The sequence below is a fragment of the Theropithecus gelada genome, chromosome 18 (genome assembly GCF_003255815.1).
Source record: "Theropithecus gelada isolate Dixy chromosome 18, Tgel_1.0, whole genome shotgun sequence".
Taxonomy (NCBI): domain Eukaryota; kingdom Metazoa; phylum Chordata; class Mammalia; order Primates; family Cercopithecidae; genus Theropithecus; species Theropithecus gelada.
This window is the reverse complement of record NC_037686.1, coordinates 56,285,614-56,313,597: the sequence shown is the minus strand read 5'-3', so window position 1 is coordinate 56,313,597 and position 27,984 is coordinate 56,285,614. Positions and strand designations below refer to the sequence as shown.

General features: G+C 42.6%; 1 protein-coding gene and 1 pseudogene across 1 annotated transcript; both read right to left on the bottom strand.

Moving 5' to 3' along the window:
* Positions 1 to 847: 847 nt before the first annotated feature.
* On the bottom strand, positions 848 to 27,144 carry SERPINB5 (serpin family B member 5). Its single transcript, XM_025365613.1, has 7 exons — positions 26,863 to 27,144; positions 18,534 to 18,708; positions 16,053 to 16,190; positions 13,722 to 13,839; positions 9,389 to 9,531; positions 3,103 to 3,270; positions 848 to 1,355 (listed from the first exon to the last, which is right to left on the bottom strand). Exons 2-7 carry the CDS (start codon positions 18,699 to 18,701, stop codon positions 963 to 965), a joined length of 1,128 nt encoding a protein of 375 aa, XP_025221398.1. The 5' UTR covers positions 18,702 to 18,708; positions 26,863 to 27,144; the 3' UTR covers positions 848 to 962.
* On the bottom strand, positions 4,834 to 5,342 carry LOC112611639 (annotated as a pseudogene).
* Positions 27,145 to 27,984: the final 840 nt, after the last annotated feature.

The window sequence follows — 27,984 nt, the reverse complement described above, 5'->3', positions numbered from 1 at the left end:
TATTGGCTATTGTGAGAATCCCCGTGCGAGTCAGTTAGAAGCCCCTGCCACCAGTCTAGTGCCAAACAAATGACCAGGTGGGACAGCTATCAAAAATGAAAGTGAATTTATATTAAAATCTGAACTTCCTCTTGGGGTCTTGCATTTCAGCTACTAGAGGTCTATAATTCCTTATCCAACATTCCACAATCTGAAGAGTTCTGCGAACAAAGTGTTTTTGTAAGTTGGTGGCATACACATTTGCCAGCAACATTTGACCCCTTATGAGCTAGTCTTTAGGTATGCATTTTGTCTGAATAGTCTACATTTTGTCACAGCATATTAAGGTGTTGATTTATACGGCACTGCCCCAGATCTGAGCCATGAAGTTCTATAACATACAGTGTGTGTAAAATATTATCTTTTGAAAATCCCCAAAATTCAGAATTTGAATAAACACCTGCCTGCCAGGGTTTAACATAAGGGCTTCTGGACCTATAGTAGCCTGAGCATGTGCCCACGTTTCACTGGAGCCAGGGCAGTTTCGTGGTTCCCATGCACCACACTTTCCTCAGTCTTTCAGGGAAGCGAGAATGTCTGGAACATTCTCTATCCCAAAGAAGGAAGGCATAGTGCTGGGAAGAAGAGCTTCCAAATCTTCCTTAAAGGAATTTTCTTTGTGGAGATTGTATTTCTGCCAACTACCCCAGACAATTTGACAAATAATGAATAAATGTTTTTCCTCTAAGGTGATTCCTTTTCATTAAAAGCATATGTCATTGTCTTGTGGGAAAAAAGGAAACAAAAGATAGAATTGGGATAAAAAGGTCTATCTGTGTGAAGGCTACATGTGACAAGTACTGGTGGCTTCCTGATCCAGCAGTTATAGATATTGTATCTAGAAAATGAATCTCTGGATGCAAAGTTTACAGAAATCGGCATCCACAGAAGAGTCAGGGGGGACGTAACGTGGGCTGTGCCACTTAAGGAGAACAGAATTTGCCAAAGAAAATGATGTTTCGAGTTTTGTTGTGCCTGATGATGTAAATAAAGGGATGGTCGGCATTCAATTCATCCTTGTGCTGCAGGATCCGTGCTCCTGGCACCTCTATGGAATCCCCACCATCTTCAGTTATTTCTAAGCGCACTTTGTGGATAACATTTGATAGGGCCACTCCCTTGGTCTCTGACATTCCAGAGAAATCAGATGTGTCTTCACTGAAGGTACGTTTCAGCCCTAGATTTTCCAGACTAGCCTTGGGATCAATCATCTTTTCCACCTTAAATTTTGGAATGGAGAGTTTGACCTTGGCATTGGCCATGGTGCTGGGATTAGTCCACTGCAACAGGGACTCTGAGTTGAGTTGTTTTTCAATCTGAAGGACAAAAATGAAAAGAAATTATTTTTATTTATTTCCAATTGTAAAAGACCTGGCTTGATTGAAAACATAAGGTGTTATTATAAGCCCAGTTTCAAAGCAGTCTGGGTGGAACATCAAAGATGGCCCAGAAGTTTTTGGTATGTGACTCAGGAGACCCAGCAGCCACCCAGCTGTGTCCTCCTCCTCCCCAGCCTATAACAGTGTTCCCTGTGCACTGAAATTTATGAGGGCAGGGTTCTGTCTTTTCATTTTAAGTTAGAGAGTAGTTTTTTTGTTTGTTTGTTTGTTTGTTTGGGATTTTTTAGACAATCTTGCACTGTCACCGAGGCTGGAGTGCAATGGTGTGATCTTGGCTCATTGCAACCTCCACCTCCTGGGTTCAAGCAATTCTCATGCCTCAGCCTCTCAAGTAGCTGGGAGTACAGGCACACTCTACCATGCTCAGCTAAAATTTTTTTTTTGTATTTTTAGTAGAGACAGGGTTTCATCATGTTGGCCAAGCTGGTCTCAAACTCCTGGCCTCAAGTGATGTGCCAGCCTCAGCCTCCCAAAGTGCTGGGATTAAAGGTGTGAGCCACCGCACCCAACCTTAAGTTAGAGAATAGATTTATAGAAACAAATGCCTGGATTATGATGTTGCATACACAATAGTGAAATGAGTAAAAAATTAGAAAGCTTTTTATACATATTTCTTGAATGCTTATTGTAATTTCTCTACGAGGAAATCCAGAATATTCATGTACTAAGAATGGCATCAGATTTAATAAATTAAATTAAAGCTGAAGTTACTTTTTTTTAATGGGAACTTGAACTAACTCTGAGCCATTCCCTAAGGTCATAGGTAGTGAATGCATCCCTTTTAGCTGGTTTAAAAAATGAGAGAGATGCGGCCAGGTGCAGTGGCTCACGCCTGTAATCCTAGCACTTTGGGAGGCCAAGGCAGGTGGATGCACTCCAGCCTGGGCAACAGAGCAAGACCCTGTCTCTAAAACAACAACAACAACAATAATAATAATAATAATAATAATAATAATAAATCAGTATTGGCTCATCAATTGTAACAAACATACCACACTAATGCAAGATGCTAATAACAGGTGAAACTGTAGGCCTGAGATGGGAAGGGGAGTATATGGGAATTTCTTGTACTTTCCACTCATTTTTCTGTAAGCATAGAGCTGCTCTAAAAAATAACATCTACTAATTTAAAAAAAAGAAAGAGCAGGAGACAGTATGCTTGATATCAGGTCACATGACAGTGGACCTGGCAGTGCGTAGCAACGTAGTGCCTTACTCCCTAGATGAGGGAGGCACTCTAGCCTTCAGTTAAGGACCTGGCTCCAAGTACCTGGGCTCAAATCCTGATCCTGCACACACCCTTGGCTAATTATATGACCACAGACCCGTTACCTACCCCTCTGTGCCTCAGTTCCCTCACTGGTAAACAAGAGTGTGGTAACAGTCTCTAATTCATCAGCCTGCTGTAAGAATTAAATGTGATAATGCATGTAGGCAACTTAGCACAGTCCCTAGAACACTGTAAGTGCCAAATAAATGTTGGCTGTTGTTAATATTAAGGAGGAAAGGCCCCAGAAAGAAGCATGGGACCTTGGAGGTGACTGAGCCAATGGCAATAAGGGAGGGCTCCCAGCCCAGCTCTCTTGGCCCACACAGCCCTGTCTGCACGACTCTTTGCCAAGACAGGGGGTGCCTTTGTGGAGAGCACCTGCCTCCTCCTTACCTTCTCCAAGCCTGTGGACTCATCCTCCACATCCTTGGGTAGCAGGATGAACATGCTGAGATGCTTATTTTGAAAAGGAAGCTCTATGATCTTACAATTGATACTGTCAATGTTTCCCATACAGAACGTGGCCTCCATGTTCATCATCTGCACTGGTTTGGTGTCTGTCTGTAAAAGGGAAAATCTGGACTGCTTACTTTTCAACTTACACATGCATAAATATATATACACACACACACATATATCCACATGTATATATACAGACACAACACATATATACACACACCTATATATACACATTTACACACATACGTATATATGCATACACACATACATATACACACATATATACATATACTTATACACACACCTGTATATACACACACTATATATAACCCCATACATATATACACACATGCACATATATACACACATATATATGCAAACACATAAATATATGTACATATATACATATATACACACACAAATTTGCTCTTGACATAGTGTCAGATTATTATGGCTTATAATTCATCATCCACCGAGATCCAAACTGTATGGCACCCAAACCAGAGACTGTCCTGTGAAGAGTTTGTGTTCCTTCGAAAAGTTATTCATATACTTTATAATCTACATGTTACACATTACAGGAACTATATATAATACTGTATTTGCATAGATCAAACCTTAAAAATAAGACTGTATGGCTGAAAATACAGGCAATGTTTGTTATTCATTACAGATGCCTATGAGATCTTTAAACTATTCCTGGTGGAGCTGACTTGAAAGTAAATTCTACTGCAAATCCACATAACCATTCATATGGCTTTTCCTGATAAAATACTTAATTTCAAAAACTGACTGGGCGCGGTGCCTCACGCCTGTAATCCTGCACTTTGGGAGACCACTTGAGGTCAGGAGTTCGAGACCAGCCTGGCCAACATAGTGAAACCTTATCTCTACTAAAAAATACAAAAATCAGCCAGGTATGGTGGCACAAGCCTGTAACCCCAGCTACTTGGGAAACTGAAGGAGGAGAATTGCTTGAACCTGGGAGTCAGAAGTTGGGATGAGCCAAGATCGCACCACTGCACTCACTCCAGCCTGGGCAACAGAGCAAGACTCTGTCTCAAAACCAAACAGAACAATAACAACAACAAACTTAGCATAGAGCAGAACAAAACAGTATTTGTTGTGACCTCTCTGTTTGTCTTTGGTTTGAATTGCCCACTCCCCGCTGTACTGCCACCTACTCAGATCCGAGCTAATGAACAAAGTCTGGATTGAAGATAAGAACCTTGGTTTTTAGTCCCAGATGTGACATAAACAGATTCTGTGGCCTTGAGCAAATCCCTCAATCTCTCTAGGCCTCAGTATTCTTGTCAGTAGAATGAAGAAACTGTAAATTCAGAATAATGGTTACCACTGGGGAGGAAGAAAGAGGAACAGGACAGTGCAGTGAGCAGTGAAGGGATACATACAAAGCAATGCAACTGTTCTTATATTTTTTCTTTAAAATTCTGAAATAATTAAGGCAAAATATTAAGTTCAAAAAGAGGATTGATCGGTATATGGGTGTTTGTTTTATTATTCTCTATCATTTTCTGAATGCTTGGAGTATTGCATAATTTTTAAAAAGGAAAACGTTCTTTAAAATTATCTCTAAGTCTTTTCAAAATTATCTCTAAGTCCCTTTAAGCTCCACTGTATGCGCTGCTCTTTTTTTTTTTTTTCAGAAACATTGTGTTCAATGATAAAGCTTAGCATACCCCAGCACCAGGAATGCTGTGGAGTTGCAGCAGCAGGGACAGGCAGGTGACCCCCACAGAGCCTCACATGGCAAAGAGGATATGGAAGGCGACCATTAAACAGAACAGCCCCATGGCCTTAGACAGCGCAAAGCCCAGAACGGCATAGGAGAAGAGCTGCTGCTTGAGAGACGGGTTCCTGGCATAGCCAATGACCAAGCTGCCAAACGCCATTCCAATGCCAGTCCCTGAACCAGCCACACCAATTGTGTCTGCCCCAGCACCAATCAACTTGGCTGCTGTGCCAATGTTCCGGGAGACAACACTGGTCTAGAATTCCTGTTTGGCCACCTAAAGTGGGGAGCTGCTGTAGGAAGGCTGTTTAGACGAATTCTCTGGGCTATTCAAGAAGGAGGCAGATACAGGCCTAATGAGACCACTAGTAAAACAGCAGATCAGAGCTGGAGAAATAAGCAATGCCCCTGTGGTCTGCATTTTTTCACTCTCCCAACTTCAGCCCTTGGTCTCGCCCTGTTCTTCTTAAAGGGAGCCCATGGAAGGGTCTGGTGGCTCAAGTCTTTATCTCCAAGTACTGGCTAGGCCTTCTCTTCTCTTTGCCCCTATTAACACCTGGCCTCCTGTCTCTACTCCAGAGATAACTGATTTCCTGAAGGAAAATTAATTCACACTAAGATGTAAAAGACTGACAGCAATGTAGTATAACCTATTGACGTATACCTCCCATGGGATATTTGCCTGTTAACTAAATCTCTTTGGGGAGAAATTTCCAGCCTCATATCAAGCCTGCAAGGATAATATTCCAGTAAACTTGCATCTGGTATCTTTAAATACTAAGCTGAACCTTCCCCAATCCCTCTCTCAAGCACAGTTAAACCTTATTTATTTTACATTTGTATATACCTCTATTTTAACACGTGCTACAGTGTTGGAAATATTATCTAGTGATTGTCTTTCCACTTCCAACCCCAACTAGAATACGGTCAAGGCAGAAACTAAGTCTTATTTTTTATCCCAGCTTGTAGTGCTCACTTCTATCCCAGCTTGTAGTGCTCACTGAATATCTGGCTGATAAATAATGGAAGACTTCAACTCTATCTGTAATCAGAAACAGAATTATAGGAAAACATACTACTTTGGAGGTTAACAGATAATTCTTCCCTTTATTTCTCCTAAAGAGGATATTGTCTTAAAATATATTACTCCTAAAGAAATTTGTCTAAAAATCTCCAACAGGGCCAGGTGTGGTGGCTCATGCTTGTAATCCCAGCCCTTTGGGAGGCTGAGGCAGGCGGATCATGAGGTCAGGAGATGGAGACCACGGTGAAACCCCATCTCTACTAAAAATACAAAAAATTAGCCAGGCGTGCTGGTGGGTACCTGTAGTCCCAGCTACTTGGGAGGCTGAGGCAGGAGAATAGTGTGAACCCGGGAGGTGGAGCTTGCAGTGAGCAGAGATCGCACCACTGTGCTCCAGTCTGGGCGACAGAGCGACACTCCATCTCAAAACAACAACAAAAAATCTCCAAAAGGTTAGACTGCTAATAGTTTCTGAATGTGCACATAGTTGCAGCCTCCAAAAACTGTCATCAATTTCACTTATCAGCACTGACTATGGGTACTTTATTTTCTGAAACACATGTTGAGACATATCTTCTGAAAAGAGGACCAAATAAAGACTATCTATCCCAGAAAATACAATGCAACATATATATTAATATAGATATATATGGATAGATACATTTATCGGAATAAGTACTAAACTTTTAATAATATAGCTTCATCAATTTAACCCTTACCAGAGACACCACAGGACGTGAGAAAAGGTTTAGTAATGTCACTCAAAAACTTCAAGGGCTGACAAAGCAATTCAAAGAAAATAAAGGAGAAGTAATAGCATTGGCATTCAAAAGAAGGGTGTAGCCTCATGCAGTCGTGAATAGCATTTTATTGCTTTATCAAGTGAAACACTGAGAGATCAATGAGACATTTCAAACTCTTAATTCTGTTCATAAAGGCTGAGTTTCCAGGATCTTATATAACCTAGCTTTATGATTTAACAGCAAGAATAAAGGAATAGCACACATTCTTTCTCCCTTCTCAAAAAACACATATTAATACTTTCTTAATGAAAAAAGTACAACCCTTAGTGTGGTTGACACAAAAGTCCACATTCTACTCATTGACTGTTGCAACATTTTCATGGTATTCCTTCCAGGCTGGCTCGGGGCCTTGGTGAGAGGCACCATTGGCAACCTGTTTCAGATTTCACTTAAACAGAGTTAGGAACCCTTTGCCAGCCCTTGCCAGGGAGGAGAGCCAATCACTGATCAAAGGAGTCAGAGGGGTCACTCCATGACAACAAAGGGTGTGTGGATGCCGTCAGGGCCAGTGGGGCCAACACCCCTCCCTAACTCACAGTAGAGGCTGGGTAAAGTCACGTTGCACTTCCACTCCAGATAAAAGACAACACTGAGAAGGTCAAAAAGCCATGTTTAAAACTCAAGGACCTGTGTGTGCAAAACACAAGAGTGTGAAGAGCCTAAAGTGTGTCTCTAGAATCTCAGACAGACCTCTTGTGTGCAGGGTCAATCCTGTCCCTGCAGTCAGTTTTGAGAAGACCACTGCAGTTGGGAAGCTAAGCTCAGGAAGGTCAGGCTTTGTCTGCTATTGATTGTTTAAACAAACTGACCCTTAGGGACTGAGCATTCAACAAATTTGCTGAGCACCTACTGATGTGTTAGGGACTTGGCCACAAATTGTAGACCCTGAGATGAATCAGGCTTTGTCCCTACCTTAAAAATCCCATGCACTAGTAGGGGATCTATATAAGCAAACAGATTTCACTGTGCAAAGCATATTCTGGGAGGGGACAGAGGGGAGTATGAATAAAAGTTCCACGGGAACAAAGAAAGAAAGAGTAATGGAAGCCATCCAGCTAACCCAGGTGTAGATTGTATCTTGCAGGACTTTTCCTCATGGATGCTAGCATTAAGAAGGTGCTACTATATTTGGCAAAAACAAGATACTGATGCTAGGTACTCTAAGTACTGGGAGAAGCATGAAAACTAGAACTGATGCATAGGAGCTACAAGGTAATTAAGCTACCCTTAAGTATTGTACTAACTGAAGTGCTGCTTCCAGTCTAACACAAGCCAGATCCCACCCAAGGAGACCACATTACATCATCATATAGATCTCTGGGTTTTTCAATAAAATGGATCAAATTTCCAGTCTCAGTTCCTTGGTCTTGGTCTCATTTACAAAAGAGGTACTTGACCTATTTCTTTTTTTTTTTTTGAGATGAAATCTTACTCTGTCACCCAGGCTGGAGTGCAGTGGCATGATCTCAGCTCACTGCAACCTCTGCCTCCTAGGTTCAAGCCATTCTCCTGTCTCAGCCCCCTAAGTACCTGGGATTATAGGCACATGCCACCATGCCCGGCTAATCTTTGTATTTTTAGTAGAGATGGGGTTTCACCATGTTGGTCAGGGTAGTCTCAAACTCCTGACCTTGTGATCTGCCCACCTCGGCTTCCCAAAGTGCTGGGATTACAGGCATGAGCCACTGCACCCACTGTCTACTAATTATTTTAACATATTTACTTCAACAGAATCAATGAGACTGGCCTGCAAAACACGCACTTAATTCTTCCCATAATGACTTCCAGTGATGCCGATGAGTAAGCTATACTTTGTTTTTTCACAGCCAACAAGTGCCTCAAAGCATCTGGGGTTTTTTGTTTGTTTGTTTGTTTTTCTTAAGATGGAGTTTCACTCTTGTTGCCCAGGCTGGAGTGCAGTGGTGCAGTCTCGGCTGACTGCAACCTCTGCCTCCCAGGGTCAAGTGATTATCCTGCCTCAGCCTCCCATGTAGCTGGGATTACAGGCACCCACGACCATGCCCAGCTAATTTTTGTATTTTTAGTAGAGACAGAGTTTCACCATGTTGGCCAGGCTGGTCTCCAACTCCTGACGTCAGGTGGTCTGCCCGCTTCGGCCTCCCAAAGTCATGGGATTACAGGTGTGAGCCACCACGCCCAGCCATCAAAGCATCTTATAAATTATAAATTAAAATCCCAGAACAATATACTTCACTATCAACAGATAAGAAAATGAGATGTTAGAGAAGTTAATCGGGAACAAGATTCCAAGATGTCAAGGTTTCATGATAATCCAAAGTCCTCTGATAACAGAGTTTGGTGTTTTCCTTTTCTGCTAAAGTTCTCAGATGTTTGTAGCTATTTTTCAGCCAGTGACTTAGCTTTCCTCGCTGGGTTATAAATTCTATAAAATTTCACTCAGCTCAGATCCTTGAAGACATTCTGGAAAAGAGGAGGGAGGGCCTCTGGATTCTGGTTCTTTTTGTACCACTTACCTTCCATCTGTTCATCTCAGGAAAGGCACTTTGCCGACTATGCCTTCAGGTTCCTCATTGGAATGGATTTATGCCCCCCTCTGTCCCTATCATTTTTCACATCTATAATTGGGCTCCTTTTACTGCTACACGCTGCCCCACATACCTTGTTGACTCTGAAAGGACATTCTTTTGTTTCTGATTCAGGAAATTTCTTCATCCACTTGCCAACAAAGTAGGCGGCATTAACCACAAGGATTTTAGTCTGGTCGTTCACACTGTTGTCAGCTAAAATGTTCTCAAAGTGGCCTGCAACAATTTTAGGAAAACACAAGTAGCAGAATTATTCTTCCAAACTACATCTGAAATTCACATGCATATTCGCCGAGTATTTACCACTTCATGAAGTCACACCATGTAAGACCTGGTAGTTCCAACCATCACATTTCAGAAGGACTCTTTTCTCTCCTTCTACCTTGACACAACCAGATCTACCAAAGAGGTCAGGAAAGGAGAATGAAGGAGGGGGAAGAAAGGAAGAGAAATAAGAAGGAAAACACAGCTACCACTCTGAATGCCTATTCTGTGTCAGGCAGTATACAAGCTATTTGATACACATGATATATATTTCTTCCTGCTTTACGAATGAGGAAGCTGAGACTCAGGGATGATAACTCACTTTCCAAGGATAATATATAAACAAGGGTGGATTCAGGATTCAAAGCCAGCTCTTTCTGACTCCAAAGCCTGTGCTCTTGAATGAAAATACATAATCGCTTTCTTAATGCCAGAATTTCACATCTATTATCTCACTCTTTTCACAATCATCCTATAAGGCAAAGATCATTATCTCCAGTTTACAGTGCAGTAAACAGAGGCTCAGAGAGGCCAAGAAACTGTTCTAGTTTCCTCAGCTGGAAAGCATGTCTGAAAGTTCTGGAGCTGTTCTAGTTTCCTCAGCTGGAAAACATGTCTGAAGGTTCTCCCCTTCACCCCACAGCTCTCCATCCACTCCCTCAGTTGCACTCCTTGCAACTGTAATCACCATGGGGCTCAATCACAATTGCAATTATTACAAAGCTAAATCTCAACAGCCAAAACAATTCAAGGGAAGTGATCCCTTAGTAAAAAGAACTCACATTTGAATAGCCCACAGCTGTTTTTTTGTTTTGTTTTTGTTTTTGTTTTTGTTTTGAGACGAGTCTTGCTCTGTCGCCCAGGCTGGAGTGCAGTGGCCGGATCTCGGCTCACTGCAAGCTCTGCCTCCCAGGTTTATGCCATTCTCCTGCCTCAGTCTCCCAAGTAGCTGGGACTATAGGTGCCCGCCACCTCGCCCGGCTAGTTTTTTTGTATTTTTTAGTAGAGATGGGGCTTCACCGTGTTAGCCAGAATGGTCTCCATCTCCTGACCTCATGATCTGCCTGCCTTGGCCTCCCAAAGTGCTGGGATTACAGGCGTGAGCCACTGCGCCCAGCCTCGCCCACAGGTTTTTTATAAAGGGTTTTCATTTACCTAATCTCCAATTTTCAGACCAATGTTCAGGGCCCACTTCCCAGGCCTGTGACCCCTGTGTGAAGGGTCCTGCTCTTGGTTTAATGTTCAGCTGTCACCATCTCAAAATTCTTAATAAATGTTTAAACAACAGGCCCAGCAATTTTACTTTTGCCCTGGACCACGCAAATTATGTAACTCGTCCTGCCAACGCTATAGAATATGTTGAATATATATTGTATTACTGAAGAAACCTGAAGAACAAAGAAGCATGGGAGCCGGTAACCGACAGAGCTTCAACTTCAATCCTGAGCCTCCTATTTCAAATTCAGAGGTCTTTTCATGGCTGGATGCGGTGGCTCACACCTGTAATCTCAGCACGTTGGGAGGCTGAGGCGGGCGGATCACCTGAGGTCAGGAGTTTGAGACCAGCCTGACCAACAGGGTGAAACCCTGTCTCTACTAAAAATACAAAAATTAGCTGGGCATGGTAGCACGCACCTGTAGTCCCAGCTATTCAGGAGGCTGAGACAGGAGAACCCCTTGAACCTGGGAGGTGGAGTTTACAGTAAGCCAAGATCGTGCCACTGCACTTCAGCCTGGGCGACAGAGCAACATTCTATCTCAAAAAAAAAAAAAAAAAGAAAGAAAAGAAAGGCCAGGCCCCGTGGCTCATGCCTGTAATCCCAGCACTTTGGGAGGCCAAGGTGGGCGGATCACGATGTCAGGAGATCGAGACCATCCTGGCTAACACAGTGAAACCCCGTCTCTACTAAAAATACAAAAAATTAGCTGGGCACGGTGGCGGGCGCCTGTAGTCCCAGCTACTCGGGAGACTGAGGCAGGAGAATGGCGTGAACCCAGGAGACAGAGCTTGCAGTGAGCCAAGATGGTGCTACTGCACTCCAACCTGGGCAACAGAGCGAGACAGGAAGGAAGGAAGGAAGGGAGGGAGGGAGGGAGGGAGGGAGGGAGGGAAGGACGGGCGGGCATTCACAGCAACCTGGATGGAATTGAAGACCATTATTCTCTTTGTTTTGTTGCTGTTGTTGCTTTCTGGGAGACGCGGTTTCTCTCTTCTCACCCAAGCTGGAGTGCAATGGCACGATCTCAGCTCATTGCAACCTCCGCCTCCCAGGTGCAAGTGATTATCCTGCCTCAGCCTCCCGAGTAGCTGAGACTACAGGTGCGTGCCACCATGCCCAGCTAATTTTTGTATTTTTAGTAGAGATGGGGTTTCACCATGTTGGCCAGACTGGTCCTGAGCTCCTGACCTCAGGTGATCCACCTGCCTCGGCCTCCCAAAGTGCTGGGATTATGGCATGAGCCACCATGCCTGGCCTGAAGGCCATTATTCTAAGTGAAGTAACTTAGGAATGGAAAACCAAACATTGTATGTTCTCATTTATAAGTGGGAGCTAAGCTATAAGGATGCAAAGGCACAATAATGACATAATGGACTTTGTGGGGTGGGGGAAGAGTGGAAGGAGGTGAGGGATAGAAGGCTACACAGAGCATACAGTGTACACTGCTTGGGTGATGGGTACACCAAAATCTCAGAAGTAACCACTAAAGAGCTTATCCATGTAACCAAAAACCACCTGTTCCCCAAAACCTATTGAAATAAATTACAATATAATACAATTTAAAAAATTAAATCAGGTAACATGTGCCCCATTTTACAGTTCTGTAAATTGAAGCTTTGTGTCCAAATATCAGTTAGAGGTACCAGTGTCTGGATTTGAACCTAGTTGCTGAATGACTCCAGAAACCCTGTTCTTTCCATGTTCTCATCCTGTAGTTACTGTCCCGTTAGAACTTCCTCAGTCAGTACAGAGAGAGAGCAGCTGGGGGCGCTAGTCATTCTCACAGGAAGTGGGTCTCCCTTACCCCGGAAGTGTATCCCTCCCTAGACAGCAGCGACTGCCTAGGCTTTATTCTTTCATGGCTAGATTCGGCCACCCTACGGGTCGCTCCAGATGCAATTATAAATATATTCACTGGGAAGGGGGACAAAGTCACTGACTTGCCCTCAAAATCATCATAACCCTAATTCTTTTCCAGCAGGGAAGACAACTCACCGGGAATTTTAAGGGAGGAACGAGGAGTCTGACGAGGGAGACGCCTAGAAGCAGCACTGAGCCGGAGAAAGAACCGGTTAGGAGCTTCTTGGACCCTGGGGCTATCAGAGGAGCGACCAGCATGGGGAGCTGGGGCACCGCGGACAGGCTGACGCTACAGTTTGGTTTGGTTTTCTTTTTTTTTTTTTTTCTTTTTTTCTTTTTTTTTTTAAGACAGAGTCTCGCTCTGTCGCCCCTGCGCGATCTCTGCTCACTGCAAGCTCCGCCTCCCGGGTTCATGCCGTTCTCCTGCCTCAGCCTCCCGAATAGCTGGGACTACAGGCGCCCGCCACCACGCCCGGCTAATTTTTTGTATTTTTAGTAGAGACGGGGTTTCACTGTGTTAGCCAGGATGGTCTCGATCTCCTGACATCATGATCCGCCCACCTTGGCCTCCCAAAGGGCTGGGATTACAGGCGTGAGCCACCGCGCCCAGCCAGTTTGTTTTTCTTATACATATGTTGCCTATGCCCCTTTTTCCTTAACAAATTTGTAAAATTTGTCAGCTGAAAGGGGCCTCGGGGATCATGAAGTTATAATCCAATTCCTCTATTTCCAGACTGAAAAATGGCCTCATGATTGACCCAAAGTCACACTTTGTTAGAGGCACAGCTAAGATTCCACTAGGGCCTGTGACAGCTCGTCAGAGAGCAAGACAAAGTAGACTAACACTGAAGCACCAACAGTTTCTACCAAGTGATGAGATGATACAAGAAATGCCCAGAAATCCAAGTTGTTTACATGTCTGGAAGGGAAAGAATTTAGCTTGTGTAGCAAAAATATCCAGAGAATCCTCCAGATGTTTTTTTATGCCTGGAGCAAGCATTTATGAGATGGAAGGCCCTGTTTACTTGATGATTGATAGCAGAACAATTAAAGGGTACTTGCCGTCTGTAAGATCCTTAATTGAGTTGTTGATCTGACCTTTCGTTTCTTCCAATTTATCTTTGAAGTCAACAGTTTCCAATTCCTTTGCATAGGGTCTCTTCGTAGAGCTGATGAACTCCTGAAAAACATGCAGTTCATAAAATCAGAGTCTGTAGTCAAGCTATTGCATTGTTATTCTCTTCTAACAAAAGGATTATTAAATATCAACTGCTATATGTACGCTTTCGAAATTGGTAACACTATATGAATTGAAACCTCATGTAGAAGTCAGTGAAATTCTTTGTATTGAATGTTTCTTTTTTTCAATATAAGACAATTTCAATTATTAAATGCATCTATCAGTTTAATATCAGCTTTGAGGAAAACAAAAGAAACACTATGTTAAATATACCCAATTATCTTACGGGTTCTAATTTCAGAAACATGAAAATGTTGTATGTCTACAGATACATATATATTAGAATATAGGAAATGTATAGAAAAGAGAATTATGAACAGAAAACTCTTGTCCTTGCTGAACTAAATAAATATCCTGTAGACCCTTGCTACTCAAACTGTGGTCCAAGGTGGTGTACAGCATCACCTGAGACCTTGTTAGAAGTGAAGAATCTCAGACCCCACCCCAGACATACTGAATCGGAATGCATTTTAACAGAACTTCCAGGTATGCCATCTGCATATTAAGGTTGGAAACACAGTGCTGTAGAGAACATAGCAGGAGTTATTACTCTAATGCTTATTTAAAATGTGCAACCCTAAACCCCATTCCCACCGTGACAATCAAAAGTACCTGGGCATTAAAAGGGCCTCAAGAACTTGCCCTTTTAACACCCAGATAGTTCTGATGCGAGAGATCCTCCACAGACCACACTTGTTTGGACCTTTAATAAATTTGCAGATGCTGTGCACCTAGCAGGAGCAATGGAAAGCAGTCTTAAAAAATCTTTTGTAATGAGCCAAGATCATGCCACTGCACCCCAGCCTGGGCAACAGAACAAGACTCCATCTCAAAGGGAAAAAAAAAAAAAAAACTTTACAACTCCTAGTCTGGTTAAGATCATTGCAGATGTTGCACAGAAGTTCAACCAAACTAAATATAACTTGATTCAATGTTATGTCAGTTCACTTCCAAGCACAGGGCTTCTTGAATTTCTTCAGAGCAGCTTCAGCCTTAGCCAATTAACTTAGCTTCAGTTAATTGCCAATCAACCTTGGGACTGACTGTCACCATTGACGGAGAGAACCAATCTCACCTGAAAACATTAGAAAGCCTCAGCCAGATGAAGGAGGGCCTCCATTGTCCTCACTGCCAGCAATAAAAATGTGTTGTCTCCTTAATGATCATTTAGGGAGCTTCTAGAAATTGTGTATGCTCAGGTTTCAACTCACATCTCAGTGTTTTTTTTTAATGCTTCTGATTATTGTTGGAATAAAAATGGTTGTGTATATGTATCTTTAAGCAACAAAAAATATACTCACAATATCTAGTAACCCATGTCCTCAAAAGATCTTAACCACAAAAATACCTACTGCAGAAAGTTGCAAAATCATGGTAAAATATTTAAAAGCTGGTAGTCTAGCTTTTAGATTTGGAAAGCTTGAAATTCTGACCATCCAAACAGGAACTAAATCAACTCTATGTTACTGAAGTACAGAGGGAACCTCCATGTAGTCTGGAATACTGTCTGTGTGTTTCAAATACAGATTTTTAAAATATTACAACATTGGGTACCATAGTGTTCTTTGTACGATTCCTTAGAGCAATGGCTAAATTTAAATAACCAGAACTGCCTGTGGAGATCCCCATCTGACCAGCCAAGCACAACAAAACTAATTTGTGACTGATGAAAATTGTGAATTCATAGTTATTATTTTTCTTACTGATTTTGAGAAACATCAGAACTTTGTGCGCATAACAAATGAGGTGGAGAGCTTAAAACATTGTTCCAGGCCATATGCCCTGCTCTTTAAGGAGAAAGAAGTTTAAATCATGAGCTGTCTTACACTCCTTGTCTATGGAACTACATTTATTAGAGAGTTAATTACTCTGTTCTCCATTCTCTCAAAGGAAGCTAAAAGGAGGGTAAGATTTATTTGAGAGGGAAAAGGAAAGCCCATAAGCTTCTCTATATTTTGAGTTAGAAGATGTGACTGCAATTGACTCCCACTGTACTCCTAACCTCTCCACTAGGATTTATTTATTTTAAGCTTCAAATCACAAGTGAACCTCCTAGAAATGAATTTCACTGAAAAAAAGTTATAGGTCTAACAGCATGAAAATACCACTCCTTGTAAAAAGTTAAGTCTTGCTACTTGCTTTAAACAACTTACTGTAGAAAGATTCAGAGATTTGTCTATGTAGAGCCGCTTGATTAATTTCAGTGAGTAAAAGGAACTAAGTTTGTTGACATCCGATGTTACTGTTTGAAATCCAAAGGGCACGTCTTTGACATTTTCAAAATGAAGAACCTGTTAAGAGAAAAATCCATTACCTGAAAAGCATTACCTCTGAATGGTGCTTCACTGAAGTGGACACGTGATAATGACCAACGTCCTTGGGCATGCAGAATCCTCCTGCCCAGTTCCCATAAAGCAAGACTCCTCAACCTCAGTGTTACTGACATCCAGGCTGAATGAGTCTTTGTGGGACTATCCTGGGTACTGCAGGAAGTTTAGCAGCATCTCTGACCTACTAGATGCCAGAGGCATCCTTCCCCTATTTGTGACAACCCAAAATGTCTCCAGACATTGCCAGATGTCCCCAGAGTGGGAAGGGGAGGACAAGTTGTCCCCACTGAGAAACAGTACCATAAAGGTACTCTTCCAAATCAACTATCGAGAACATTTGTCCTTTCTTCAAAGTGATGCCCTTAATACTCACACAGAAAGATTTCCAAACTTGGAGAACGATGAAGCTGGGTTATAATTTCTGTCCAATTTAGAGACCAGAAGAGAGAGATTAATACCAAGAGAGACCATCATCAGGCAGGAATCAGATTTCAGGACAAGTGCCTCTAGCCAGAGTCTGTCTCGTGCCTCTGGGTGGTTTAGCAAATGCCACGTAAAAGGTGTGTCGTTTCTGATGGGCAGCTAGAATAAATGGTGGGCTGCCCTGGGTGGGCTAGAGTCAGACAGCCCTGCCTGTGAATCCCAGCCTTCACCAACTCTTCAGAGAATCTTCTCCAACTGTTCAGAGCCTCCTTTCCTCTCTGTAAAATGGACTGAGAATACCTGCTTTCCTCATTTCTTATGAGGATTACTTACATGTAAAACACCTAAAGTATTATACGGATTCAAGCTGTTAAATTATTCTTGTAATAATATTGTAAGCTATTTAAAACCAGGATACTGTCATTTGGAGGGCTTAAATCATTGTATTTTGTTCCTAACTTTTTTTTTTTGTTCCAACCAATAGTCCAGCATCTTCTCGGCCTTGCAGCACCACAACATGTAATGTCAGCATAAGATGATACCCTCCTCACTCCATAACCCATAATGATCATGGCCTGATTCCACAACCCAGATAACGAACGCCGCCAAACCGGCACATTGCGCCGGTGAATTACATAGCCTCAGCATTGCAGGGTCAAATGGGCTGGTCCCAGACAGTGCGGAACTCTCCTGCCCAAAGACGGATGGAGGAGGCCAGGAAATTAAAGAGCCCAGGTAACTACTGCTGGGGAACCAGTTGCATGTATTGAGAAGATCTTGAGGAATTATTGAGGGACAGACCCACTACCAGGAAGTTCTCTTTCTCTGGCCTTTCTCTAATGGTAGATGAGAAATGAGGAATGGGAGATTGGGTAGGGATAGTGGAGTTGTGCAGTTCAGAGATGAGGCTCAATAAGAAGATATATCTCCTCTTCATAGTAGTGAAGCTGCTTCAAGTCCCAAGTGTAAATTCTTCATTCTGACCTAAATAACTCTTATGGGCCATACTTTCTGGGCACATATGAATACAATAAGGTGTTTCCTTTTTAAATGCTTATGAGCTAATAGGAAAGAAATTCTGTTGAACCTAGAATGATTAGTATAAGAGTAATAATGAAATATAATTAGGAGAACATTCACTTATTATCTAAAAGTACATGAGGACTTAAAATGGAACAATCAGGAAAATCATCTCATTTGAAGGTCTAAGAACTTTACAAAGCTAGATAATCAACCATAGCCAGAAAGAAACCCTATGATACAGATGCTCCTTGATTTATGATGAGGTTATCTCAACCCGTTGTAAATTAAAAATATCATAAGTCAAAATGAAAAAAACTGTGATTACCCAGCAGATCTCCAGGTTCTCCATCACAGCCTGATGCCTGTCCCAAATGTGAGTTGCATTACCTACAAGTGAGCTTTCACATTTAAAAACAGATTAAGAAGCCTGTAATCCCAGTACTTTGGGAGGCCGAGGCAGGCGGATCACCTGAGGTCAGGAGTTCGAGACCAGCCTGGCCACATGGTGAAACCCCATCTCTACTAAAAATACAAAAATTAGCTGGGCATTGTGGCAGGCGCCTGTTGTCCCAGCTACTCGAAGGCTGAGGCACAATCATCACTTGAACCTGGAGGCTGCAGTGAGCCGAGATCGCACCACTGCACTCCAGCCTGGGTGACAGAGTAGTGGGCCTCTGTCTCAAAAAAAAAAAAAAAGAAAAGAAAAGAAAAAAAAAAGATTAAGGGAGTCCTGGAATGGCACAACTCTGAATCTTGACCAATTCTGAACACAAAGTCTCCATTCCTTTTTTCCCGAGACACTGCCTATGGGTTCTAATAACTGTATTCCCACTTAAAGTAGAAAGGTTTGGGGCTTACCTGTCCAATTTCATTTGCAGTGTCACCTTTAGCACCCACTTGAGCAAGTGACAGAGAGGTGGAGAGACAGATTGGAGAGAAGAGGACATTGCCTAGTGGCTCCTTTTCACATAGTTGTTTGAACAGATCAACAGCAAAAGCCGAATTTGCTAGTTGCAGGGCATCCATTGTGGGCCTGGAAGCAAGGACAAGGGAGAGGTTAATTTCTAAAGCATCTTTAACGTCTTCTCACCTGCATTCTGCCAACACTATAAGAATTCTATGTAAACAAAGTAATGATCTCAGAAGAAACAATGAACTTTCTGTAAATTCAAAAGTAAGATCAGTTGTGAGGAAACTTCCAGGCAAATGTCCGAAGGCATATGAGGTCCTCTGTGGCAGCTCTGCCTAGACTCTGCAGTCTCGGGCCTGCTTAGCCACTGTGGCCGTTGTCGGGAGCCCAGTGGTCACACTTCTTCTCCAGCATATGTCAGAAAAGTTGACAGCACTAATCAACATCAGTTGGTTTTATTTATCACATATTGTTTCCATTAGGATTTCAGTTAAACTAAAAGTTAAAATTGTTATAAAACAAAAACAGTCGAATTGCAGCAGTTTTGCATGGTTCAGTTTCAAATTTAGTAAGTGTTATGGGTTGACTTGTGTCCCCAAAAAAGGTATGTTAAGTCCTAATCCCCATTACCTGTGAATGTGACCTTATGTGGAAACAGGGTATTTCCTACATCTTAACTAATACATCATTAGTTAAGATGAAGTCACACTGGAGTTAGGTGAGCCCTCATCCAATATGACTGGTGTCCTTAAAGGAATAAGAGAAGAGACACAGAAACAATACACAGAGGGCAGATGTGAAGACACAAATGTCTTCACCTGTGTGAAGGACATGCCGTATGGCAAAGGAGGCAGAGATTGGAGGGATGCTTCCACAAGCCAAAGAATGCTAAGAAGTGCTGGCAACACCAGAAACCAAGAGAAAGTCATGGAACATTCTCCCCTGGAGCCTTCAGAGACAGCACGACCCGCCGACATCGTCATTTCAAACTACTGGCCTCCTAGCCTGGGGGTGAATAAAACTTATGTTGCTTTAAGCTGCCTGGTTTGTGGTGCTTTGTGATAGAAGTGCTAGAAAACCCTTAGAGTAAGTAATGCCTTTGCAGGACCCCCAGCACATAACAATACTTATTAAACAGCAGCTGTTATTGTTTGTGTTCATAATACGCATCTGTGTGCAAGACACTACCCAGAGTGTTACAAGGATCAGTGGACCTCCTCCTCCTCTAAGCTCACAGTCTCTTTGGGCAGCTATGTAGACCAATAACTAGAATACAGAGCTGCCCAAGACATGTGAGTGGTATAATCAGTAATATGAGAGTTAAAGAAAAGACAGAACAACTTCAAAATATGTAGCCTGGTAAAGTGGATATAGCAGCAACTAGGCATCTTGTCACATCTCAGAGCTCTTTAATTCTAACACAGCAATTTCCAAAGTGTTGTGTCTTGACTCCTGGCAGTCCCTAACACCCTTTCAGCAGGTCCATGACGTTAAAACTATTCTCATAATAATACTAAGACATTATCATTCTCTATCTCTAATAGACAGTGGAGTTTTCCAGGGGCTATATGACAATCCTTCTATTAAGCCAAATATTAAGGAGATTTGCAAAAATGAAAAACAATATCACTCTTCTCATATATCACTCTTCTCATATTTTTTCACTGGACATGGATGCAGCTGGAAACCATCATTCTCAGCAAACTGTTGCAAGAACAGAAAACCAAATACCACACATTCTCACTCATAGGTGGGAATTGAACAATGAGATCACTTGGACACAGAAAGGGGATCATCACACACTGGGTCCTATTGTGGGGAGGGAGCGGGGAGGGATAGCATTAGGAGATACACCTAATGTAAATGACAAGTTAATGGGTGCAGCACACCAACATGGCACATGTATACATATGTAACAAACCACGTTGTGCACATGTACCCTAGAACTTAAAGTATTAAAAAAAAATTGTTGGGTGCAATGTACACTACTTGGGTGATGGATACATTAAAATCCTAGACTTCACCACTGTACAATCCATCAGTATAACCAAAAACCACTTGTACCCCTAAAGCAATTGAAATTTTAAAAATTTAAATAAAAATAAATAGTATGTATATTAAAAATATATATATATAATTCATATTAGTATTTAATGGTTATATTATTTTAATAAATTAGTAAATGAACATTTCAAAATGTGTCTGGTTTTTATTTCTAGTTTGGTAAATAATAATAGATATAAACTACATATTTTTAAAGAAACATTTGGGGTCCTCAATAATTTTTAAGGGTGTAACGGGGTCCTCAGATTTAAAAAGCTTCACTGTTCTAATACAGGTCTACCTACCTATTTAATAGTTACTGATAGACCCCAAAGAGAATTATGTAAATTCAGGCAGTCAGGGCTTCCCTTTCTGGGAGCAGAGCTGAACTACAGGGACTCCTGAGGCTCTGCCTAAGCCGTGCACTCAGGCCAGTGTTCCCATTGCAAATATACCATGAGACCCCCTGAAGTCAGGTGGGTCTCTCACTTTTCTTTAAAGCCCACAACCTTACTCCTTCTCCCCTCAGGGCAGGGGCGAGGGCCGACAGGTGACATCACACCTCAGGGAAAGGTGACTGGCATTAGGTGTATACTGAGGTCAGCAGAGTATACTGAGGTGAAGCATACAGAGTACACTGAGCATGTTTCTAAGGGAAATCAATCGATATTACTACCCCTGGGTGAGCAGTACAGGGATTAAATTCGAAGTGTTCCCCCAAAGCCTCAGGCACATGCACACAGACACAGGGGCCGAATGTGACATTGAAAGTCTTCAGGTAGGACCCGAACCCTGGCATCAGAAAGGAAACTGTGCTTAAGATAGAGGACTCCCTTTGGCCAGTTCCCAAACATGTGTTAAGAGTCAAAGGCATGAGGAATAGGATTGCAATTTGCACCTTATACCTGGACACAAATTCAGAATGCAAAGACATGAGAATTAGATGGAGGAGAGGACTCCTGGTCTTTAAACATGTCTTCAGAATTCTCCTTTTTATGGGATATATGGCTTGTGTGTAGAATGGGCTAAAATCGACTATATCTCGGAGTCTGAAAAAGCAAGTTCATTGTCAAAAAAAAAAAAATCTGTTTTGTTGACTCTGTTCATGCTCACTGGTCATCTCTACAGGCTTCCTCCTTCTCCATATGTCCCTGATAAATACAGCCATGCACTCAGGCCAGTGTTCCCATTGCAAATATACCATGAGACCCCCTGAAGTCAGGTGGACCTCTCACTTTTCTTTAAAGCCCACAACCTTACTCCTTCTCCCCTCAGGGCAGGGGCGAGGGCCGACAGGTGACATCACACCTCAGGGAAAGGTGACTGGCATTAGGTGTATACTGAGGTCAGCAGAGTATACTGAGGCAAAAATGAAAGCCTGTGGAGTGTTTCACCCAGTGTGCCCACCACTGGGAAAATATAAAGAAACTTCACGAAAGGTTTGGGAAATCTGTGGACAGACTTTCTGAATAGGAAACCTGGCTTCCTTCCACAGCAGATTTAATATTAATAACGCCAAGTTCATCTACGAGTAAAACTCAACATGTACAAGTAATGAGTTATTTCTTCAGCAAATAGAGAAGCCTAAACCCATATCCCTGCAAGCTTCTTAACACTTCCACAAGTTGAGAGCTAATCACACTGATAATAATATGAAAACACACAAAGTGCTTTAACAAACACAAGTAGTTCCTCCCAGCATGTATTTATTATCCTCCAAGAGAAGCTAGAATAATTTTGCATAGTCAATAACAAACTATATTCTAGTGATTTCCTTTGTATAGAAAAATGGTGTTTAAGATCTTAAATTAATCTGCTGAGGGAGTTTGGCTGCAAACACCTACAAACGGATCTTAGAAGTGGATCAAAGGGTGAGGAGATGTTCATTTTACCACTTTATTCAACTAAAGCATTATTCATTCCTTCGTCATAACATTCTGAGATATACTTAGTCTAAATAATTGTGGATACAAGATCATTGTGGTTTTTAGCGTAGCTAATTACACAATACAATTAATGCTCTGTTGCAATCCAGGTCCCTGTTGGAGATGTGAATCGATGCACACCTGACATCCTAACATCTCCGGGGCTGTCTCTCATCACCGGCAGACCTTCCCCTTGAGTGAGTCCCTTCCTTTGCATGCTAACCCTCAGTGCGTTGAAGATATCAACATATTCGCATGGTTTGTTTAATCGACACAAAACTTCTTCCCTATGGTTTTCCTACTTGAAGAAGCCCTTGTTCCCTTTCTGCCGCTTATGTTGTAAACTCTTGGTATGATGTTGCTTTCATCAGCGCATGAACACAAAGAGATCTGCCTTCCTGTTCCTATGCTGACTGGTTCCTTTTTCAGAAAATTCTCCTTCATTTCTGGGAAGGTCATACAGCCCTTAGTATCTGCGGTCCCAGCCGCCACAGCGTTGTTTGATGCTGGCCAGAGGCAACAGAAAAGGTCTGTACATGGAAATGGTTGTAGTGGCAAAAAATCACCCACTAAGTAATCAATCAAATATTTCCTGGTAAATCTGATCAGTGGCTCTGTGATTAGTCCCAAGTGACCTAAAAACACTATAAAGTTGATCTGGTCTGAGGTAGCTCAAAAGATGACTTTGGCCACAATCGCCACACGACAGTGTTGCAAGACAATCAAAGCATTTAAACAAACCTCAGCAATGTTAGCAATACATGCCCTGGAAAAAATACAAACTTCTACACAGACCATTTTGCATGATCGAATGCTATAAAAATTGTAAGTACCAGAGTAGAGATTAGCAATTCCTGTATGGTAAATGTATGTGCCTAATGACTTCTGTTGAAAGTGCTAAAATTGCTACAAGTTTTGTTCCATTGTATTGCCTTGTCACAAGGGCCTTCTTCCATCTCTGTGAAAAGTCTGTAACCATTTTAACAAGGAGAACTTCGTCTATAGTTGCAATGTAGAAAACGCTACATCTTTCAGGCACTTAAAAGTTTAAAAAGGAACTTTATTTTAACCACAGAACAGTGAGACGGAAGTTTAAGTAGTAATACAAATGCAGTTTTAAGAACTTATTTCCAAGTAGCTTGCTTTCACAATCTGTGCTAAATTATAAACCTTGAAAGTGGGACAAGATCTTGGAGAGGATCTAGGCTGGCCACACCTCTTCGTTTTACAGATGAGGAAAGTGAGGCAGACAAAGATGAAGTGAGTCTCCCAGGCCACCCACGCAGGGAGTGAGAGTGGCAAAACCAGACCTAGAATTCATTGCTTCTAGCTCCCAGCCTGGCACTTCCCCGCCACACCTTACCACCTGCTTTCTTGGTAATTGCATCATTGCTGGCCTTTGTTCTCTCAGAAGTCTCTCGAGTTCCAAAAATCCAACATGTCCTGAAGTCTCTCTTGAAGATATCAACATATCCTGCATGGTTTGTTTAATCATCGCAAAACTTCTTCCCAATGATTTTTCTCCTTGAAGAAGCCCTTGTTCCCTTTCTGCCACTTACGTTGTAAACCCTTGGTATGATGTTGCTTTCATCTCATAAGTATTAACTGAGTACCTAATGTGTGCCAGGGTAGGCATTAAGAAAACAAAGGTGAACACGACATGGCCCCTGCCTCCAAGGAGTTGTCAGTTAGTGCCCTGATGAATGTTGTAAGTGTTTTGATGAGTACACAAGTCACTATGGGATCCCCAGCAGTGACAGACTCCCTCATACTAGAAACCTCAGTGACACCTTCTCAGAGACAGTGACAACTGAGTAAGTCACACTAAAGTTGAATCCTCCAGGATAAGTAGAAGTTAGCCTTGCAAAAATGCAGGACAGGGAGAACTGACTCAATTCAGAGACTGCAAGTGGCCCCAGTGAATAGAGACACATGTACTGGGCTGGGGGTAGGGGCTGTGCTCACTTCTCTAGACTTATACCTTGTCACTGGTCTTTGTATCAAGATTTCTTAAGATTTTTATGTGTCTGAGCCAATGGCCCTCAAATTTTTTGTCTTTAGACCATTTGGGTGAAAAAAAAAGTCCTGTGGTTAGGTTTGCTATATATCCCACTTTGCCTGGGACAATCCTGCTTTATGTTTGTTGTCTTGACATTAATAACAGTGCCCCATTTACTCTCAAACATATCCTGATTTGAACAATATATGTTCATTTTACTTATAGACCATCAACAACACTCTTCAACCACACATCACCGGTGTGCATATTTAAATGGAGCTATGAACATAGTTTTTTCATCCCTTAAAAACTAACTTTTGGCTGGGCACAGTGGTTCATGCCTGTAATCCCAGCACTTTGGGAGGCCAAGGTGGGCGGATCACTTGAGGTCAGCAGTTCGAGACCAGCCTGGCCAACATGGTGAAACCCTGTGTCTACTAAAAATACAGAAATTAGCCGGGAGTGGCGTGGCAGCATGTACCTGTCATCCCAACTACTTGGGAGGCTGAGGCAGAAAAATCACTTGAACGTGGGAGGCTGAGGTTGCAGTGAGCCAAGATCGTGCCACTGCACTCCAGCGTGGGTGACAGAGCAAGACTCCATCTCCAAAAAAAGAAAAAAAAAAAAACAAAACTACGTTTTTGCTGTGTGAGAGTATTGTAGATATCACTTAGCCCAGCCTGCCTCATTTTAGAGATGGAGAGACATGGTGAAAAGCATCTCTCGAGTATTTGGTATAACTGGTCCTTAGGGAATGCCATGAGAAACCTTGCCTATTATAATATCAGTGATGGAATGCCAAAAAAACACAACCTCCGTTGTCCACATTCTAAGTCTTTGAGGAGCAGAGGATGTGCAGGATTAAGAAAACAGGATATTTTGTAGTGTCTGCAATGTGAAAGAATATGAGGACTAAACGAAGTGATTAAGTGAATCAATGTATATGAAAAGTGCTTTGTGGGCAAGAAAGTACAACACAGCTATTAGTAATGAGATTAATTGCTTTAATTTCCCATGGCAGGGGGGCGTCTGCTTTGCTCTGAAGCATCATAGCTGCTCCTGTCTCTTTAGAAGCCTGACCTTGACCACTGACCCAGCCCACTGTTGCCAAGCAGTAAACTTACAGCCAGACTCAGCCACACCAGAATGCCCCAAATCGCTGAGACTGCATAGCCCCAAAGTCAATCCGCAACCTAGAGGGATTGAAGTGGCACAAGTCAAGGCGTTAGGAAGCAAAGATATAAACCTGCTGACTCATTTCCTTTGGAGACTCCTTTCCTCAGACAGGCTTCATCCCCACCCATGAAGGAACTCATCAAACACTTACACTCACTGGTGGGGACTGAGGTTTGGAACCCATTATTGAAAACCTCTCAGGAGATGTAGGGGGTAAAAAAGATGGTAACAGAACCCATGGTGTTGTGGAAACATCCTGAGCTGCAAGCCTGAAGGCCTGATTCGATCTCAGCAGTGCCACTTACAGGCGGTGTGACTTTGGACACCACGTCACCCCTGTGAGTTCCACTCCTCATCTACAGAATGAGGGGGCTGGGCTGAAATATGTCTAAGAGCCCCCAGCTCGGAGGATCTGATTATGAGTCTCTGGAATAGCCTGGCATGTTGGTTTTTAGTATGATAATGAAGCCATAAGAAAAAAAGCATACAGCGTATGAGTAAGAAACTACAAGCAGCCCAATTTAAGCCCAATGTATAAGTCCAAGCTATGCTGAAACCCAGAAAACTGGAAGGAGAATAATTTCCACTTAGACGAATATAGTTGCAAGTAGATAAACAGTGATCTGATGTTTTAAAATGCCAAAAAGAAGGGCAGTCCATATGCCTAAATCTCAGCCTTACAATGTCAGCCAGGGAGAAGAGCCAACCAGACACACCAATCCTTCTCAATTTTCCCGGTTTGCGGGTACCATCCCCTCTCTGAAACTAGCATTGCAAAATTCATTCTGAGTTCCAAGATAGGCCTGAAAATGTCCTCAGAAGTATTTTCTCCTCTGTGAATCACGGTTGCACCCCTCTACCACCAAAACCTCCGAGCCATGTGACTTCTTCATATTCTTACCTTGTATGGTTAAGTGATTTGACTCCCTATATGGAAAACCATATAGGTTTTGGGAGCTGGAACTCTTGCCAGTATGGGGGATGAGAAGCGACAGTACTCAACCCGACAGCCCACCTTTGAAAACAGCCCCTTTATGTCCATTTTGTTCACCGTCTCAAATCAGCTCAAATAATGATTTTTATGAATTTTCCTGAAAAAGGAAGTCACCAGCCCTGCTACCCCACCTTGCTTACCTGGAGTCACAGTTATCCTGGAAAATGCGTGGAAAAGTAACAGGCAAGTGAGGAGCACAAAGACCTGGATGTGGAGGCGACCGTGTCTGGGCAGAAGCAGTAGTGGCTCACCTGGGCAGCACCGCCACGCCCACTGTGCCAGCCCAGCGCCACGCCCCGCCCCGCCTCAGCAGCACTCCGCTCTTACTCAAGCCTTTTGGCAGCTTGTCCACAATTGAAAGAAATGATTCAGGCTGAAGTTGCTGTTGTCTGCACAGCTTCCAAAAGGCCTCCAACATGTTCGGGCAGGAAGGGGCTGTGAGCTATATGCATACGTACAGACATGCGTACAGAAATCCTCTCAGCCCACGCAGGACCGGAAGGTGAAACATTAAATGAAATAAAAGGAATGTGTGATGATAGTAATACTACACATTTCTCAAACACGTTGGTGGCACAAAAAGTACTCTGATCTCCATTCTTTTTGTGTAAACTGCAGCAGCTCATTCTGCTAGATGCCAAAAGAGGTAGCTGCCCATTAAACCAAAAGGCAATTTAAAAAAGAAGAAATGGATATATGTATAAACACAGTGCCTACTTAAAAATTAGGTACTATTAGCCAAATATTTACTACCAAAGTGATAGGAGATATGGTTAATGGGTGGCGCAGGAAGTTTCTTTTTAAAATCCTGTGATTAGGATTACTCAGGCCTGGTGTGGTGGCTCACACCTGTAATCCCAGCATTCTGGGAGGTTGAGATGAGCAGATCGCTTGAGCCCAGGAGTTTGTGACCAACCTGGGCATCATGGTGAGATCCCATCTATACAAAAAATGCAAAACAATAGCCTAGTGTGGTGGCGCATGCCTGTGGTCCCAGTTACCTGGGAAGCTGAGATGGGAGGATCGCTTGAGCCTGGGAGGGCAAAGCTGCAGTGAGCCGTGAGCTAACCACTGTACTTCAGCCTGGGTAACAGAGCAAAAGAAACAAAATGAAAAAGGAGTATGCAGCTCTGCTCTGAAATCTCTTTGCGGAGCCTGCTTTTGTCCTCCTGTCTTCCCACAGCTCCTTTTGGTGGGACCTACTCCCTTCCAGCCGAATCAGTCTCAGGAAAGGACCTGAAACTGATCTGGTTGCTTTTCTG

What these genes read in the sequence shown, in the direction of transcription:
- SERPINB5 (XM_025365613.1), bottom strand. Translation starts at nt 18,701, where the DNA reads ATGGATGCCCTGCAACTAGCAAATTCGGCTTTTGCTGTTGATCTGTTC. An exon ending in AATCTCTGAATCTTTCTACA is followed by an intron (nt 13,840 to 16,052) that starts GTAAGTTGTTTA and finishes CATGTTTTTCAG; the next exon opens with GAGTTCATCAGCTCTACGAA. An exon ending in AATTAAGGATCTTACAGACG is followed by an intron (nt 9,532 to 13,721) that starts GCAAGTACCCTT and finishes AAATTGTTGCAG; the next exon opens with GCCACTTTGAGAACATTTTA.